General features: G+C 40.1%; 1 protein-coding gene across 9 annotated transcripts in view; it reads left to right on the top strand.

Annotated features, from left to right (window-relative positions):
- Nucleotides 1-17408, top strand: part of LOC110958899 (voltage-dependent R-type calcium channel subunit alpha-1E) — a 177605-nt gene that overhangs the window by 98528 nt on the left and 61669 nt on the right. For all 9 annotated transcript variants that reach the window (XR_007941400.1, XM_051947196.1, XM_051947195.1 and 6 more), the window contains exons 6-8: nt 9775-9878; nt 11514-11672; nt 15843-16033. Coding sequence is in view for 8 of the 9 variants with exons in the window: in XM_051947196.1 (XP_051803156.1) it covers nt 9775-9878; nt 11514-11672; nt 15843-16033 (454 nt within the window). In the remaining variant the exon portion in view is untranslated. The remainder of the gene's footprint in view (nt 1-9774; nt 9879-11513; nt 11673-15842; nt 16034-17408) is intronic.

Below are 17408 nucleotides of genomic sequence, written 5' to 3'. Positions count from 1 at the left end.
TAGCCGATATTTGTGCAAAACGACAAGCAGAGAAACTGATATGTATGTTTTTCCACAGACAGAGGAAACTGTGCAATATCAACAGTACTTATGTATATTTCTTGTTGATTTTAGAACATTTTTTCTGCACACGTCCCTACATTTTTGCATTATCCTCTTTGCTTGCTGCAACACTGTCAAATTTGTCCAATGTAGGATGAATACAGGCATATTTTATCTTATTTTAGACAATGTAAAAGTCCTTCAGATGACCTATAGAGAAAGAAATCCCTGGTGCAGGTACTTTCCATGGCAGATATTTTTTTAAAAAAGCCACCAACGACACTTCTCATGGTGTGATTTCACATGCTTGCTCTCTGGGATGTTTTCAGTGAACCTGCTGATGGCACCAGTAATTGTTGTAATGCAGTGCAGGAAGTGAAGTACTGACACCCAGCAAAACAATAACGGCGTACCTGCCCTGACAAGTGCACTAAATTAACTGGAGAGTGAGGAGAATGTCAGTTTCACCCACACGTGTCAGTCAAAGTGAAAACACCTGTGTGGATGGAGGCACTTTAGCTTTATTTGTGAATCCTGTAAAATCTCTGGAGAGGCGACGGTTTATTATTATCTTCAGCCGTCAGTGTGAACGTTACGTCTTCCTCTGGCGCCTTGTTCTCCCTGCAGAATGCTGCAGTCTAATGATGTTCATTCATTTATATGTCTCGAGTTTGAAAACTTAACTTCATGCTTCTTTCGTGTTTTTACATTTTTAGCATCTCGAGAGACCTTAAAGTCGATGGATTTTGTGTTTTGACCAGCAGCTGTGAGTCTTGAGTGAGACAAAAGCTTTGCACCCCTCAGATGTTTTCTCCTTTCGTTGATATTCGACACTGAATCATGCTTTAATTTGGCTACAAACTCGACTCCTTAATAGCAGAGTGAGAACAGAATTGTTAGTGTGTGTGCGTTGATTAAAAATGTAAAATAAGTATTTGCAAAAGCATTTAGGTTTTCTTTTTGATATGAAAGAGTCTTTTTGGTAAATTCTTATCATAAAAGCTGAATTAAATTGATGATGATTCACATTTTGAGTCTGGTTTTGTGTATTTGAAATGATGTGTGCAGCTAGAAGCAGAACAGCACACACCTTTTTCACCTTTGCAACAAATTTTGTGTCATTCTGAACAACTTTTTATGCTTTTTGGACAAGTTTTAGTCATTTGGGACAGATTTCACCTAATTTTGGACAAATGTAAGGAATTGTAAACAAGCTTTAGTCACTGTGGACTAGTCTGGATTATTTTTTTGACCAGACTTGGATAATTTTGGGCATTTTTTTAGTAGTTTTGTTTACAGCAATGTGCACAACTGTGAGAAGACCAGTGTAAACCAGGAGGAATACCAGCATGATCTGCACGTTTTTCCTTTTTGTAAAAGAAAACATGATTCATCAGACCAGGCCATTGCTCCGTGGTCCGGTTCTGATACTCACATTGTTGGTTCTTCGGCGGTGCTCAGCATGGACACCACAACGAACTGATGCTCTGTATTCTGACACCTTCCTATCAGAACCAGCAGCAGCTCGTCTGTTGGATCAGACCACACGGCCAGCCTTCCTCCCCTCATTCTTCAGTGAGCCTTGGCCGCCCATCGGTTCTCCACTGTTCCTTCCTTAGACCACTTTAAACAGATCCTGACCACTGCAGACCAGGAACACCCCACAAGAGCCCACTAACAGGTTCCTAACCTTGCCAGCAAGTTGATTTCTCGCGATATTTGTGAGTTCACAAATCTCTCAAGAAACCATCTTGCTCCGCTCCCGCCTTCACTTTTCGTACAGCACCAAGTTGGTTCGGGCCAATCACACAGCAGTATTCGTGTGTGGGGCAGGATATCCGGGTGTGAAGACGACACCAAGCGCCAGTAGATCAAAACAAACACGGCAACGGAGGACAACGATCGTGTAGATGCTGCTATTAAGTCAGTTTTAGCTGAATCTCGTATCGCTTCTTTGAAGGAAGAACAACGAGAGGCGCTTTGCACATTTCTGGATGGTAAAGATGTTTCTGCTTTTTTACCTACGGGTTTTGGTAAGAGTTTAATCTACCAATTGGCTCGGCTCGTTGTGAAGATCCCGCGATTGGCTAAAAACAAACCTGTCAGAGGCGGGACATACTGTTGCATTGTCCAATCCGTGCCTCTTTCCTCCGAACGGATTTACATGGAGCGGTCCCAGATTGATATTGTGGAGTACTATCAAGTACTACACAATTATTAATCTGGTTATTGCCAGGTTAACAGGTTCCATGATGAAGGATAATCAGCGTCTTCACTTCACCTGTCAGCGGTCAGAGTGTTGTACCTGATCGGTGTGGAACTCCTTGGCTGTGAAGAATGCAGCATGCTGTAGAATTACTATCATCACATTACAGCCAGGTGCGCTCATATCATATCGGTTTCTCAGCTTGACGGAGACGTGGAGCAGAAGTCGGAGCGTGATCAGTATCACGGCGTGACGGCTGCCACCACGGATTTGTCACGCAGCAGGAAGCTGTCACTTCTGCAGGGTCTGTCGTTGTTACCCACTTATCACAGCTGACACCTCTGACCAGGCCTCGACGGGGAGCGCCTCGGAGGTGAACAGAGATGTTTGTGTCTCGCGGTGGGTAAAAGTGACTTTATTAACTTGTAGAAGCATCAGGAGCCTGTCAGATGTGAGTTTCCCCTGCGGTCTGTTAGGGTTTCTGTAAAATGACCAGCAGGGTTTTTAACCAATTTGGATCTTACCTCACAGGATTTCACTTTTACCGACCGTCCACTTCAGCTATTGCTGCTCCGCTGTGATATAATGAAGGTCAGCCATCACACAGGTGTCTTTTTATGACTGATTTTCAAAACATAGCAAGACAGACGAAACCACTACCACTTGAGGTCCAGTGATGTCATTATGTTATGAAAAAATTGTGCTCCACTTCCACCAATAACGGGAAAACTGTGGCTTTTATATTAATCTATCTGTAAAAACAAAGTAATGATATATTATATAATAATCCATTTTTCTGCATTTAGTACTTTTTCTTTTAGTCTTTTAAGTAGCATTTTCCCAAATATACTGACACACTTTTACTTCCATACTAATGGAGTATTTTCATAAAAAGTCAAAATGAAGTAATTTCAGTTGATTTCTTTTATACTATTCTGTCATCGTGAACACTGGTGTTCTTTGTGAACCAAACAGCATTTGACTCTGCTGAATAATTCTGTTGGCATTATAAAACCTCGTACAAACAGTGAACTGATAAATGAATATTCGTGTGACAGAGAGAAGGAAAACTACAGGGAGGAGATAAACTGTCTGCCAAATTGCTTCTTTGTGCCAAAGCAGCCATGTGTTGAGCTTCCCTCGGCTCATTTTAAATCTGCCAGCTTCTGTAGCAGCCGTCACCTTCCTCGTCTCCGGTTTGCCAACGTCCAGACGGCGTCACGGCCGCCACAGGAATCACCGTACGAGACTCTGACAGGGTGGATAGAGGGCATGTTTCAGCAGCATATTTATAACCGTGGAGTAAAAGAGGTTTCCAGCTTTGGTTGGAGTCTCTAAGAAGACTCCTGAATGGTTTAGCTTGCTCTTGTGTCTGAGTCAGATATTCATCTCAGATTTTCTTCAGAGCTTAATTATTTGTTTGTTTGTTTATTTGGGACCCAAACTCTCGTCTGCTCTTTCTTGTTGTACTTGGTGCTATGGCGCAGACCTTTTACTTGTTTATTATCCCCCGCCTCCATGAAGTAGAAAAGGGGGATATAGGTTTGGCCTCCGTCCGTCCGTCTGTCCGTGCATCCGTGCGTGCGTCCGTCCGTCCGTCCGAGATGAAGGGGACAGCTTTTCTCGGAAACTATTACAGCTAGGATTACGAAATTTAGAGTGTAGCTTCACACCATGGACACCTTGATCAAGTTCGAAAATGAGACCTGTGCGATAATATTTAACAGAGTTATGGCCCTTGATCACTATCTTGGTTATAGACTCATATGAAGGGGACAGCTTTTCTCAGAAACTTTTACAGCTAGGATTATGAAATTTAGAGTGTAGCTTCACACCATGGACACCTTGATTGAGTTTGATTAATGAGACCTGTGCGATAATATTTAACAGAGTTATGGCCCTTGATCACTATCTTGGTTATGGACTCATATGAAGGGGACAGCTTTTCTCAGAAACTTTTACAGCTAGGATTATGAAATTTAGAGTGTAGCTTCACACCATGGACACCTTGATTGAGTTTGATAATGAGACCTGTGCAACAATATTTAACAGAGTTATGGCCTTTGATCACTATTTTGGATATAGACTCATAGACATCACATGTGGTGGGGGGTATTGATGACCATGTCATCTTTTTTAGCTTTAAGATGTCCTCATGTTAAGTTTTTTAGGAATACCTTTGCATAGACTGTTAAAGAATGTCGCTTTCTAGACTTCTTTTTTCAGCATTTGCAAGGTCAATAGCGTCCTTTTATTAAGGAAGTGTCTTCAAAATTTTGCTTATTGCTGTCTTGCACTGCATTGTAATGACAAAAAAATGCATGCAAAAGATCCCAGAAAGGCTGGGAGGTGAACCACAGATCTTCTAGCTGCAAGGTGAAAACGCCGACCACCACACTACTGTGCAGCTCCCTAATTTAAAGCAGAGTTTCTTTAAAATATTACAGCAGAATTTGGAGCATTTTATGTGTTTTCAGAACTGGGATTTTTAAAAATATTTTCACCCTCAAAAAGCCTCTTACCTGGGAAGTCACATTTAAGGTTCAGTGTCTCCAGAAATTTAACTCTCACTGACGTGAAATCTGACCGAATAGTTTCCAGCAGATCCAAATGACTGAATGTAAGTGTACATATGTGTGTATATATATATATATATATATATATATATATATATATGGATGTATGCATATTTCTTACTAAAGATACAGCCTTCGGTCAACATTTCACCAACTTTTAAGGCTCTAACATCACTAGAATTTGATGTGTGTATGGCAAGACAAGGTTCCAGTTTTTTGCTATTTTGACTAAATGTGATCTCAAGCAAAATCTGGTGTTCAGGTCTATATGTTGTTATTCGTGCAAAGTTAGAAGTTGCTTTCATGTTTTCGTCATGTGGCAAATGTACACCTAAAGGGGCTTTAATTTTGTCCAGTTTTGCCTCACTTACTTCACTAATAAACGATGAACAAGAGAGTCTTAATTCATCAACTGTGACGCACTTTATTCGTCTTATACATTTTTGGGAGGAAAATTCCAGAAAGTCAGAGACAAGGAGTCCTTGATTGCCATGGACTCAACCACACCTTCATTTTTATTATATTCAATACATCTGGATACATCTGGATGTTTTGGTGTTCGGAGCTGCTGCCAGAGGGAGGAGTTGGAACGGATTATATCCTGGATTTGATCGATCTGCTGTGATATTACCTGCTTGTTTTCTAACTCTGGACACGTCTAATTCCTGGATGGAAGGAGTTTATGATTTTCTCTGCAGCCCTGATTGTCCGTCTCTTGTTTTTGATGGCTGATACCAACCAGACAGTAATTCTCAGGTGCAGAGACCAGTGTATTTCTTCTCGTCTCTGTCACGACCACTGATGTGTTTTTTGTGAACAAAACAGCATTTGACACCCCTGAATAATTCTGTTGGAATTTTAAAAAAAACTCATACAAACAGAGAACAGGTAATTGAATATTCATGCGATAGGATGAGAGAAATTACACACCTTTAATTCTCCCAATATTTCATTGTTCATCCTGCATATGGGGAACGTTATGCCACTTAACGCAGTAATTTGCAGATTTTAGCAGCAACTGTGGGCAGGAGCCAGCCACAAACATTGTGTTTTTAGCTTTCACAAGTGTAATCTCACTCTTTAGCCTTAAACAAAGGTGTCACACTTGCAAAAAGTGGAACAAAATTCAAAACGGCATCAATTTTGTGCAGAGAAACAGGTGAGTTTTTGTTTCTGTGGCTGGACATTAGGAGCAGACGGGGTCCAGGACATCCTCTGAATAACAGAATGAGGAAAAGCCATTTTTAGACCCCTCATCCCCTCGTCTCCATAACAACTAAAGAGCAGCCAGGACTGACTAATGGTCTGAAGAAAGATGGAGAGACGGAGGAAGAAGTCGGGGATGAAATGTGACAGTGGAGGCAGTAGAGAAGCAGAAAAACAACCGCGACGGGGAAAAAAAGAGTGTTTGGTGAAGTGGTTGGATAAAAATAGAAAGAGGGGAAAAATCCAAAGGGGAGTAGTTAGAGGTGTGAAACTCAGGAGGATCATTTTATTTCTATATTTGCGTCGATGATGGGGAGCTATTTTAATCGTCCTCATCCGCTTCTCCTCCTCCCCTCTGTCTTTTTCCTTCCTTCTCATAATTAAATCGGATGACGCTCTTTGTCTGCTAACACTACAGACAGGACTAATTCTCAGCTCTCCTTCACAGAAACATAATTGGATCCGCGCAGCCGCATGATAATCGAGTGCGCGATCACCTCAGAGCAAATTGCTGCTCAGAAAGACGCTCCTTTAACGTCGCATTGTGCAGAAATCGTGTGTTACAATCCTTTCACATAATCCACTAATCACTTACGTTAGATGTTCTTCTGTTTTTGTGGGTTGTTCGCCCTCGAGTGTGTGTTTAATTCATGACACAAGTGAACATGAAGAGTGGGTTTCAGTGCGCTCGCTCCAGTTCAGGGGTGTCAAACATGCGGCCTGCGGGCCAAAAGCGGCCCACCAGAGGGTCCAATCTGGAGAGATCACAGAGAACACTGGAAAAAATGCCCCTCTCAAAAGAAGAAGAAAAAACTTATTTCAAGCAACTTTTACCTTGAAAAAAGTGAAAAAATCTGCCAGTAGAACAAGTGAAAAATGGCTTGGTCAGATTTCTTGGAATAAGATATGATATTTAGAATACTGAGATCTTAAAATTAGGTGGGAAAACTTATCTTAAGCTCTATTTTACCAGGATTGTCAAGCTTAGGTGTCTTAACCCTCCTGTTGTCCTCATTTACGGCACCAAAAAAATATTGTTTCCTTGTCTGAAAAAAAATCCAGAAATTCAGCAAAAAAATTCCCCAAATTTATAAAAATTTACAAAACCTTCAGGAAGAAAATTCCTTTAAAGTTTCCCTTAAAAGTTTTATTTATTTTAAAAAAATCCCAAGTTTGGCAAGAAATAAAAATGAAAATTGTAAATATTTTCAAAAAATGAATACAAATCCTCAAAAAAATCCTAAAAATATTTTGTGATTTTATATGTATATATAGCAGTAAATCTTCTAATAATTTCTTTAAGAACATTCAGAAAAAAATCAACCAAAATCCAGCGAATTTCGCTGGATTTTGGTTGATTTTTTTCTGAATGTTCCTGAAGAAACTTTTTTTTTTTTCACATTTCTTTTTTCCATGAAACAATGTGCAAAAATTCCCTTAGAAATATTTAAAATGTGGAGGTTTTCACTGCGCAAATCTATTTTTTTCCCCCCCACATTTTCAAACTTTTAAACAAATCAATTTGACCCGCGGGACGACACGACGGTTAAAACGAGATAATTTCAAGGTTGTTTGACTTAACAAGATATTTAAGCTGCGTTGTCTTAAAACAAGTCCCTCCATCTGTTAAAATGTCACTTTTTAAGCGTAATAGACTTGATAAGATTTTGAGTTTTTGCAGTGAAGACATGAACTGCAGATTGTAAATTTGTAAAAGTGTAAACTTAAAATGATTCTAGATTTTGACAAGTTGTTTTGATCATAAAGTAAAATGCTAGGTTGCTCATTGTTCTTTTGTGCCTGTTTTTGTCATATTTTGTCTAGTGTTTGTTGTTTTATGTCTGACTTTTGTCGTGTTGTTTCTCCTTTTTGTCTCGCTTGTGTTTTTTGTCTTATTTTTGTCATTTTTTGTTTTGCTTTATGCGTTCTTTTTGTCTCTTTTGTGTCCATTTTTTGTTGCTTAGTGTCTTGTTTTTGTCGTGTTTTGTCTTGTTTTTGTTGTTTTGTGTTTTCCTGTGGTCTTGCTTGTGTTTCTGTCTTTTTTTGTCATTTTGTGTTTCGCTTTATTCGTTGTTTTTTGTCTCGTTTTTGTTGTTTTTTTATGTTCACTTGTGTCGTTTGTCCATTTTTTTTATTGCTTTGTGTCTGATTTTGTTATATTTTGTCTTGTTTTTGTTGTTTTATGTCTGATTTTTGTCGTGTTGTCTCTCCTTTTTGTCTCGCTTGTGTTTTTTGTCTTTGTCATTTTGTGTTTTGCTTTATGCGTTCTTTTTGTCTCATTTGTGTCCATTTTTTGATGCTTTGTGTCTTGTTTTTGTCGTATTTTATCTTGTTTTGTTGTTTTTTTGTCTTTTTTGTCTGATTTTTGTCATTTTGATCATAAAGTAAAATACTATATTGCTTACTCTTCTCTTGTGCCTCATTTTTGTCATTTTTTGTCTTGCTTTTGTTGTTTTTGTCTGACTTATGTCGTTTATCTCATATTTTTGTTGTTTTGTTTCTTGTTTTTGTTGTTTTGTGTTTTCCTGTGGTCTTGCTTGTGTTTTTGTCTTTTTTTTGTCATTTTGTGTTTCGCTTTGTTCGTTGTTTTTGTCTCGTTTTTGTTGTGTTTTAGGTCTCACTTGTGTCGTTTGTCCATTTTTTTTATTGCTTTGTGTCTCATTTTGTCATATTTTCTCCTGTTTTTGTTGTCATTTTGATCATAAAGTCAAATAATATATTGTTCAGTAGCTGAGGCTGAATGTTTTACGCCTTTGCAGACCTCCTGTGATCTGGAAGTTGTGATGTACAAATGAAAACTGAGACGTGATGCTTTTGAAATTGAGCTTATTTTTCTTAAGCAATTTAAGGTTGTTCATGTTGTATTCTGAAAAAGATAGTTCCTTAAATGTGGACATTTTCAGAATGCACTTTTGTGCAGTTAGTCATTATTTGTAGGTTTTTGTGCTGTGATTGCGCCTGAACTAAAACTAGTTGAACACCACCGCTCTAGTTGGAGTGGAAGTTTTTGAGTTGAGTTCTGAATCTCCAACATTAAAGTCTTGAAATAAACTATCCGGAAATCCTCCATCTTTCGTTTTCACCTGCTATCTCCAAAGAATCCAGGTGAAAGGGGAATAAATGTACGTTCAGGTCGCTGTAAGATGGAAAAGAAACAGGAGTATAATTGGGAAGGAGGCTGAGGACGAACGAAAGGGATGGAGAGCGAAAAGGGAAGCAGGAGGGCAGACTAATGAGGGAGCAGGAGGAGAGATCAGCAGACTCTGTTCTCCTCTCTCATCATTCTGAGGGCGAAAGGCCACCGAGGTGTGTTTAGAGGAGACGAAACAAGACTAACAAAGTAAAAAATGGAACTCTTGAAGGACTCTGATGAAGGGTGTCCATGTGTTGGTCCGTCTCCAGCCTCAGGCCTTCCCTCCACGGTGCTGCTTTCTTTGTTCTGCTCCTAAATAGCAGTTGTCACCGCAGTCCGCCCACGCTCGGAGAAACAGCCAAAAGCCCACAACAACAAAAAAATCCCCAGCCTCGTTGTTTCCTCCCGCTGCAGACCCTCACGTCCTCGCGTTCGATATCTGAGCGCTGCAGCCATCCTCCAGCCTCGTCGTGTTCGTGCGAGCGTCCCTCTTTTCACGCGGCTTGCGAAGCGTGAAATTGTGGCGTTTGTGCGCATCTGCAGTCCTGTTCTGTCCCTGTGTGTCTTCTATCTGTGTGGGATTACATGAGATGGTGTGTTTGCTTGTGCAGGATTCTGGCTGCAGCAGGAGCTCACATGAACATCTCAGTGGACCTGAGGACTCTAAGGGCGGTACGAGTGCTGCGACCCCTCAAACTGGTGTCAGGGATCCCCAGTGAGTAACACAAACACCACTATCATCTAGTTTTCACCATCTGTGGGGTCATTTTCACCCTCCTGTTGTTGTCCTGCGAGTCAAAGTTGACCCTTTTTAGAGTTTGAAAATGTGGACAAAAGAAAATATTTTCACAGTGAAACTTCTGATGTCCACATTTTCAACATTTTTGGGAATCTTTGAATGTTTTTTTAGTGGAAAGAAAGAAATGTTAAAAATGTTTCTTAAGAACATTCACATAAAAATCAACCAAAATCCAGCGAAATTCGCTGGATTTTGGTTGATTTTTATGTGAATGTTCTTAAGAAACATTTTAGAAGTTTTACTGATATACATGGAATCACTTTAGATATTTTTAGGAATTTTTTTGTAAGATTTTAACAATTTTTTTGAAAATATCTGCAAGAATTTTCTTGCCGAATTATTATTATTATTATTATTGTTTTTTTACACTTTCTTAAAACAAAACTTTTATGGGAAATTTTTAAGGAATTATTGGAATTTTCCTCCTTTTTCCATTTTTTCTGACAAAGAAACTATATTTTTTGGTGCCCATAAATGAAGACAACAGAAGGGTTCATAAAATAAATAAGTAAATAAGGACTACAGTGGTTCCACCAAAAGGTGGAAATCAAGTCACTGCACATTTGTTCTATTCAGTTGCTTTTTATACCTTTTTTTCCTTTTTATTTTACTTCTACACTCAACTAAAGAGGCCACATAGAGCATATAACAGTGATTTATGGTAATTTTACTCACCCAGGGCAGTAAAAATCATTTTTATTTTAATTTTATGAAAATATTTACAAGAATTTTCTTGCCAAATTTAGGTTTTTTTTAAAAAAAAATAAAACTTTTAAGGGAATCTTTTAAGGAATTACTGTAATTTTCTCCCTGAAGGTTTTGCAAATTTTCAGAATTTGAAGATTTTTTTTTCTGAATTTTTGGATTTTTTCAGACAAGGAAACAATATTTTTTGTTGCCCATAAATGAAAACAACAGGAGGGTTAATGGGACTACTGCAGCTGTGATTAGTGGTACTATAGCTTCTTCTATACCTCCTTTTTACTGCTGATGCTGCCAAAGATCAAGCAATGTTTTATTTCTTTGACGCTACCAATCAAAGTTGATGTTCTGAAGTGTTTTTCACGCTGAGCTTCACAGAAACTCTGACTTCCATGGACAACCCCTGTACCAGGTCTGAAGAAGCTGCTGGTGGAAGTCCTGGTTAGGTTCACTCCAAACATCCTGGACTCCACTTGAGCCCATCAAATTTATCATCTGTCAAAAAAGCGTGCTCCCAACATTCATCAGACTTCCTTCCATGTTCTTCAGGAAAGTTGTGCAGAAGAGCAAGCAAAAGTCTTTTTCTTGGTTGGTGTCCATAGAGGTTGATGTTCTGAAGTGTCCATCACACTGTCTGAGCTCCACCGAAGCTCTGATTTCCATTGATTAGCCCTGTACCAAGTCTGAAGAAGCTGCTGTCTGTTTTTCACAGCTGGATTGTGAAAGTAGTTCACTGTCTGTGGAGTCATTTGAGGAGGACGACCACTGCAGAAATGATGAGTGGAACTATGGCTGCTTCTGATTACTGATACAACTGTGTGCCGGTCATTCTGTGCGTTCTGCCTGCAGGTCTGCAGATCGTCCTGAAGTCCATCATGAAGGCCATGGTTCCTCTGCTGCAGATCGGTCTGCTGCTCTTCTTTGCAATCCTGATGTTCGCCATCATCGGCCTGGAGTTCTACAGCGGCAAACTGCACTACACCTGCATAGCACAGCCTGGAATACTAGGTAGAGACAGTTAAAGTTCTCTAATGTGTATGTGATGCTGTGAATATCCTAGTCAATGAGCACATTACGTGATCTTAGTGTGTAGTGACGTTTAAACCTTATAGACAGACACACAGCTACATAGGACGTGAACATTAGGTCCATTTATTATACACATATTCACCGTCATACATAAAATAAGTTGGGACTCTTTGACTAGAGTAGCTCATGCTGTTAGCTTTAAGAGGTTTTCTGGACTCAGGAGTGAACAGACCTCTAAGCTAGCACTTAAATGTAGTACCAACCTTCAGTAATTACATGTTTTCTAAGTTCAATACTTGAATATTTGCCCTTATGTCAATTTAAAAACTAACAATTTAGATTTACTATAATAAATATACAGCCATTTGTTTCTTTCCACAGTTGTTTTTTTTCCTAGTCATTTCTGTGGTAATTCTCGAGATACAGGTTTTTCCTTATGTCTGAATTCTTGCTTGTGTTGTACGTCGCTTTGGACAAAAGCGTCTGCTAAATGAAATTGTAGAATTGTAAATATGGATACAGTTGAGATTCATGTCTTCAAACTCTCAGAAGCCAAAGAGCTAAAGTGAATAACGCAAACTGTGATTTGTTTTTTTTTACTTTTGCGCTGAAGGTGTGACTCTTGCAAATCTTCTCAACTCTAAAACTGAGACCTTCTTTTCTTTTGTGAACATATATTCAGCAATTACCAGGTACCATCAGTGTATACCTAAATGGTGGTAGTAGAAAATATTGAACCCTCCTTCTCAGGCTCCTCTTCCCTCTTCCGTCAGGTAGAGCTGATGTGGCCTCTTCGTCAAGCTCCCTTTCTCAAACGTTAGCTCCAGCTGTAGCGTCACCTGAAGGACCATTTGAGGTTGTTGACTCGTACCCCTCTTCTTCTAAGCCGTACACCTTTTTCCCCACCATACAACCTCACCACTTCCTTAGTAGTTTATGTAGAGTTCACATCACGCCTGACAGAAGCCCCGATAGTCAAAAAGAGCCGCACCTTTGCACATTTTTAAGTGGTCATACGAAAATTCAGGACCTTTTCTAGTGGGTATGTGGCGTATACCTGCGTATCACGTAGACTACACTACTGCTTTTCAAGAAAGACTGTGAACAGAGATGTGAAATTGCTTCCAAACTTTTTGCCTCTTGTTTACATTGTATGAAGATAGAGGGGGGCCTTGACTTTCATTAGAGTTGTCTGTGTAGGTTCTCATTCATCCAGATCGTGGTTATCCAAAGTAATTTAAATCAATCCACTGGACTTTAAGAAAGTTCCTTGAAGACGTTTCACCTCTCATCCAAGAGGCTTCTTCAGTTCTGGTGGTGGTTGGTGTTGCCTCAGATTTTAAACCTCTGTGAGGTGTGTCCAGGGCTGTTATTCCAACGACCGATACCAAGACTCATCTGACTACTCAATGATGGTCGTTGTGAGTATCGGTGGGGGCCGTTGAAATGCACAGATGTCACTGAGCCCTCGTGTGCCAGCCCGATCTCACGAGGATTCGTGAAACTGTCACGTAAATTTTTGTTTGGGTTTCGTGTGCACCAACACGATTTCGTCATGTTTTTCGTGTCACTCACAACGAAATTCACACCAATGTATTTTAAGCGGCGGAGTTTTCGTGCCACTCAGAACGTATTTCAAACGAATGTGTATATTATATTTTTAATGTAAAAGCGTTGCGAATCCAACGCTATATTTTGCATTACATCGTCCCTAACCATAACCCTAACCATAACCCGGTGGTACACTTACTAATTTGCATAGGAATTTAAATAATGTCGGAAGGCTGCAAACGCGATTATAAGAATGTCCGAAGGCTGCAAACGCGATTATACAAACACTATACGCCGATGGAAAGCTTGGATTGTCATGAATCCGCCGGTATAAACCACTTTCAGATGTGATTACCACAGCGGGTGAGAAAAACATTTCGTTGTGAGCAACACGAAAAACATTTCGTTGTGAGCAACACGAAAAACATTTCGTTGTGAGCGACACGAAAAACATGACGAAATCGTGTTGGTGCGCACGAAACCCAAACAAAAATTTACGTGACAGTTTCACGAATCCTCGTGAGATCGGGTTGCGTGTGCTAATCATGGTCATTAGCATGAGTCTGCTGAGTAGTTCTTTTGGGGAGTTTTGAAAGGACCTGATTGTAAATTGGCGAAAGATGATGTCGCAGACCACCCCCCCCCCTGTTCAGAGATGGCTTCTCTACTTTGACATGGATGGCTTCTTTCACTCCCCTCTCAAACCATCTGTCCTCCTGTCCAAAATCTGAACATTGGTGTCCTGAAACGCGTGTCCTTCTTCCTTAAGGTGAAGGAAGACTGCCGAATCCTTTCCTGAGGAATTGGCTCCCCTGTGTTGAGCTATGTTTGGTTTCCCCTATGTAGAGATCGTTAGAGTTACATTCCTACGAGCCGACACAAGTCGATTTTCGCTGTAAGTTGGAACTCCATTAGAAGAGTCTGACTGGCCATAATGAAGGGCAAAAAGTTAGCCAATGGAGCACAATCCAGCTGGTTCCACATAACCAGTTCTGAAGTAACGACGAAACACCGTACATTTTAAACTGAGGACCCACATATACACAGAGATATGTACAGAAATGCACATGAGGATTCAAACTGCTTAATTTGTGTTTTTAGACGCCTGTTGTCATAACAGGTAGTTTATTTGGTACAGCGATGCCATCAGCCAACATCTTTGAATTACAGTGAATGAAAAGAAATCGTCTCTCTGCTGCACACTGAAGGCATGGAGGAAACAAACCCAGCAATTTGTAGAAATGACCTCAGATGGTTTTGAATAATGCATGAACATGAACAGATAAAAGATTCAAGCTGTTTCTGAGCACAAACTGAATCACAGAATATAAAAGAAAGCGGTGAGCTCATTCTGTTGCTGTTTACTGGGTTAAGTGTGTGGTTAATATTTATGTAGATCTTTAGATAGTAGATCTATTTTCATAATCGCACACACTCGCCTGGCCGCACCTGGAGACTCGATCAAACCAAACCGGCCGTGTTTTCCCGTGTAATTAAAACCAACAATGCGCCGCACTACAATGTCTCATTGTACATTCATAGCTGTCATTAACCTCCACGCTGCTCCCGTCACACTGGAGCTGAATGAACGGTTAGATAGCAAAGACGGACTGAAGGGGGTATTTTCTGTCTCTGGGTGGTCACGTCACTGATCAGAGGGTGGAAGGAACTGGTTTAAAACTTGTGATGGAAGTTAAGGACTAGTAGACATGAAAAGAAAAGATTTGTACTCTGATTCTCTGAAAATCTGTGATAGCTTTTAAATTTTGATGGATGGATGGATGGATGGATGGATGCTTGCTTATTGATTTCTTACTGACTGACTGACTTACCAACTTACTTACTGATTTATGCACTGACTAAGCCACTGATTTACTGACTGATTTATTTACTCAGTGACTGACTGACTGACTTACTGAGTTATTGATTTACTACCACACATACTGACCAACTTACTGACTGACTGTCTTACCAACTGACTTACTGACCGATTGACCTACTGACTTACGGACTTACTTGCTGACTTCCTAACCAGCTTACTTGCTTACTGATTTCCTGACTTGCTGACTTACTTACTTACTGATGTACTTACTTACTGACTTACTTGCCAACTTACTTGCTGACTTACTGACTTACTCGCTGACGTATTTACTGACTTACTTGCTTACTGATTTATTGACTTGCTGACTGACTGATTTACTGACTTGTTGATTTACTGACTTACTTGCTTACTGATTTACTGACTTGCCGACTTACTGACTTATTGACTTACTTACTGACTGACTTGTTAAATTTAAGGTGTCCAGAGGATCACACATTTTATATTTAAGAAGAATGAGGAGACTCGTGTGTAAAGGAAGATGCTACAGAATGTGAAAATAGTGCAGGTGGAAGAGAGGAATGGTGCAAAATAGTGCTGGTATTGACCATAAAAAATAGTATTAAAAGTACAGTATAAAGAATAGTGGTGATACAGTGGTAAGTCTTTAATGTTTTTTTTTACAGCTACAGTTCTATGAGCAGGCTAAGATGTTGTCTTTTGCTGGGAGCCTTTGTTTTATGTCTTGACATTCTTTACTTTTACACCTTTCTCTTCAGAAAATGAGACGGTGGACTCCTCTGAGTTTGAGTTCCCGTGCGGCGTCCGTCAGTGTCCGGCCAAATACGCCTGCAGCGACACCTGGATCGGCCCCAACGACGGCATCACGCAGTTCGACAACATCCTGTTTGCTGTCCTTACTGTCTTCCAGTGCATCACCATGGAGGGATGGACTACTGTACTCTACAATGTGAGGAAGCTCTCTCTCTCACACACACACACAGAAGTGTCACTCTTAATATTTTTCCAGGATCGGTGCAAATTATTGAGGCGTAGCAGTGTTTTGTTACAATTTAAACTCCATTATCCGTAATGAACAGAAGCAGCTTTTGCCCCAGAACGTTAATGGCTGCTGAGAGGATGTGAGCAGCCAATGAATCCTCATCTTTCCCAGCCAGTCTGACTGTGGATGGAGGACATGGAGAGGATGTTACAAGGGTGGGATTTCAGTGTTTTAACCACGCAGCGTGTTGAGTTGATTGCTGTTGTGCCTTCAGATTTCCATTTTTATGAGAAATGTGTAAACCTGCTGCAACATGAACAGAACAGCAGTGAAATGAAACGTGCCTCAGCATCTCTTTAATCTAATCTAGTAATGTCTGTGTAGGTTCTCAACTCGATTTCTTTTGCAAGTTGTTGAAACCTCTTAGAACTTCTGTAGACGACAGATGGACTTCGTTTTTGGTTCTCGGAGACTCATAAAGCTTTCGGTTCTTGAAGATGTTTCACTCTCATCCTAGAGGCTTCTTACGTTTTAGCTGACTGATGGGGAACCCCAAGTATTTATTTTCACCCCAAATCTCACAACTATTTGAACAATAATACCCTAAGACTCACATGTTTCTCGGCACAAGTGATTGTGAAACTGTGTTAGATCTCAGGACTGCATTATAAGTACCTGATAAGTGTGGTTGTAGACTTACTGTTGTTTAGAGATGGCAAGTTCCAAGGAAACAGCAACATCAGACAACATTTTCATCCACTTATGTAGCCATGTGCATGAGAAACTTAGAAGGATTTTGTCTAAACACAACATCCCAGGCAAGCAAAACCGATTCACTCCAGGTATAGTCTGACTCAGCAGATGGTCACTTATTTTAGGCCTTCCCAACTGCTATCTAGCTATCTGTGTATCACTGTTTTCAAAGCAGTAACAGCAACGACAGTCTCTGGGTTAGCAACCAACCATGCTGAAATTTCCAGGTTTTGCAGAGAATTTTGATGGTGCATTAAGGCAGGTTTGTTCAAGCAATGTTCCACCAAAACTTTGAAGAAACACCAAAGATGCATCCTTGGTTTAGCTGTGCCCAAGGGAACTCTGATTGGCTTAAAGAAAAACAAGCATGCCAGATCTTTTTTTCCTCCCCTACAGCATTATGAATATTTACTACAAAATGAATTGACTGAGCAAGACTGTCTGAAGGATAAAACATCCAAACACAAGCTAAGCATTGCTGTATGTGCAATCCAATCCAGCCATGAGTGAACAGATTTCTATGAAGTGGAACTAAAAGATGCTTCTTTAAGGATAGAAATCTTCACATTCTGGACAGACAAGACAGATG

The sequence above is a fragment of the Acanthochromis polyacanthus genome, chromosome 4 (genome assembly GCF_021347895.1).
Source record: "Acanthochromis polyacanthus isolate Apoly-LR-REF ecotype Palm Island chromosome 4, KAUST_Apoly_ChrSc, whole genome shotgun sequence".
NCBI lineage: Eukaryota > Metazoa > Chordata > Actinopteri > Pomacentridae > Acanthochromis > Acanthochromis polyacanthus.
Note: the sequence above shows the minus strand (reverse complement) of the source record. Positions and strands in the feature narration are given on the sequence as shown.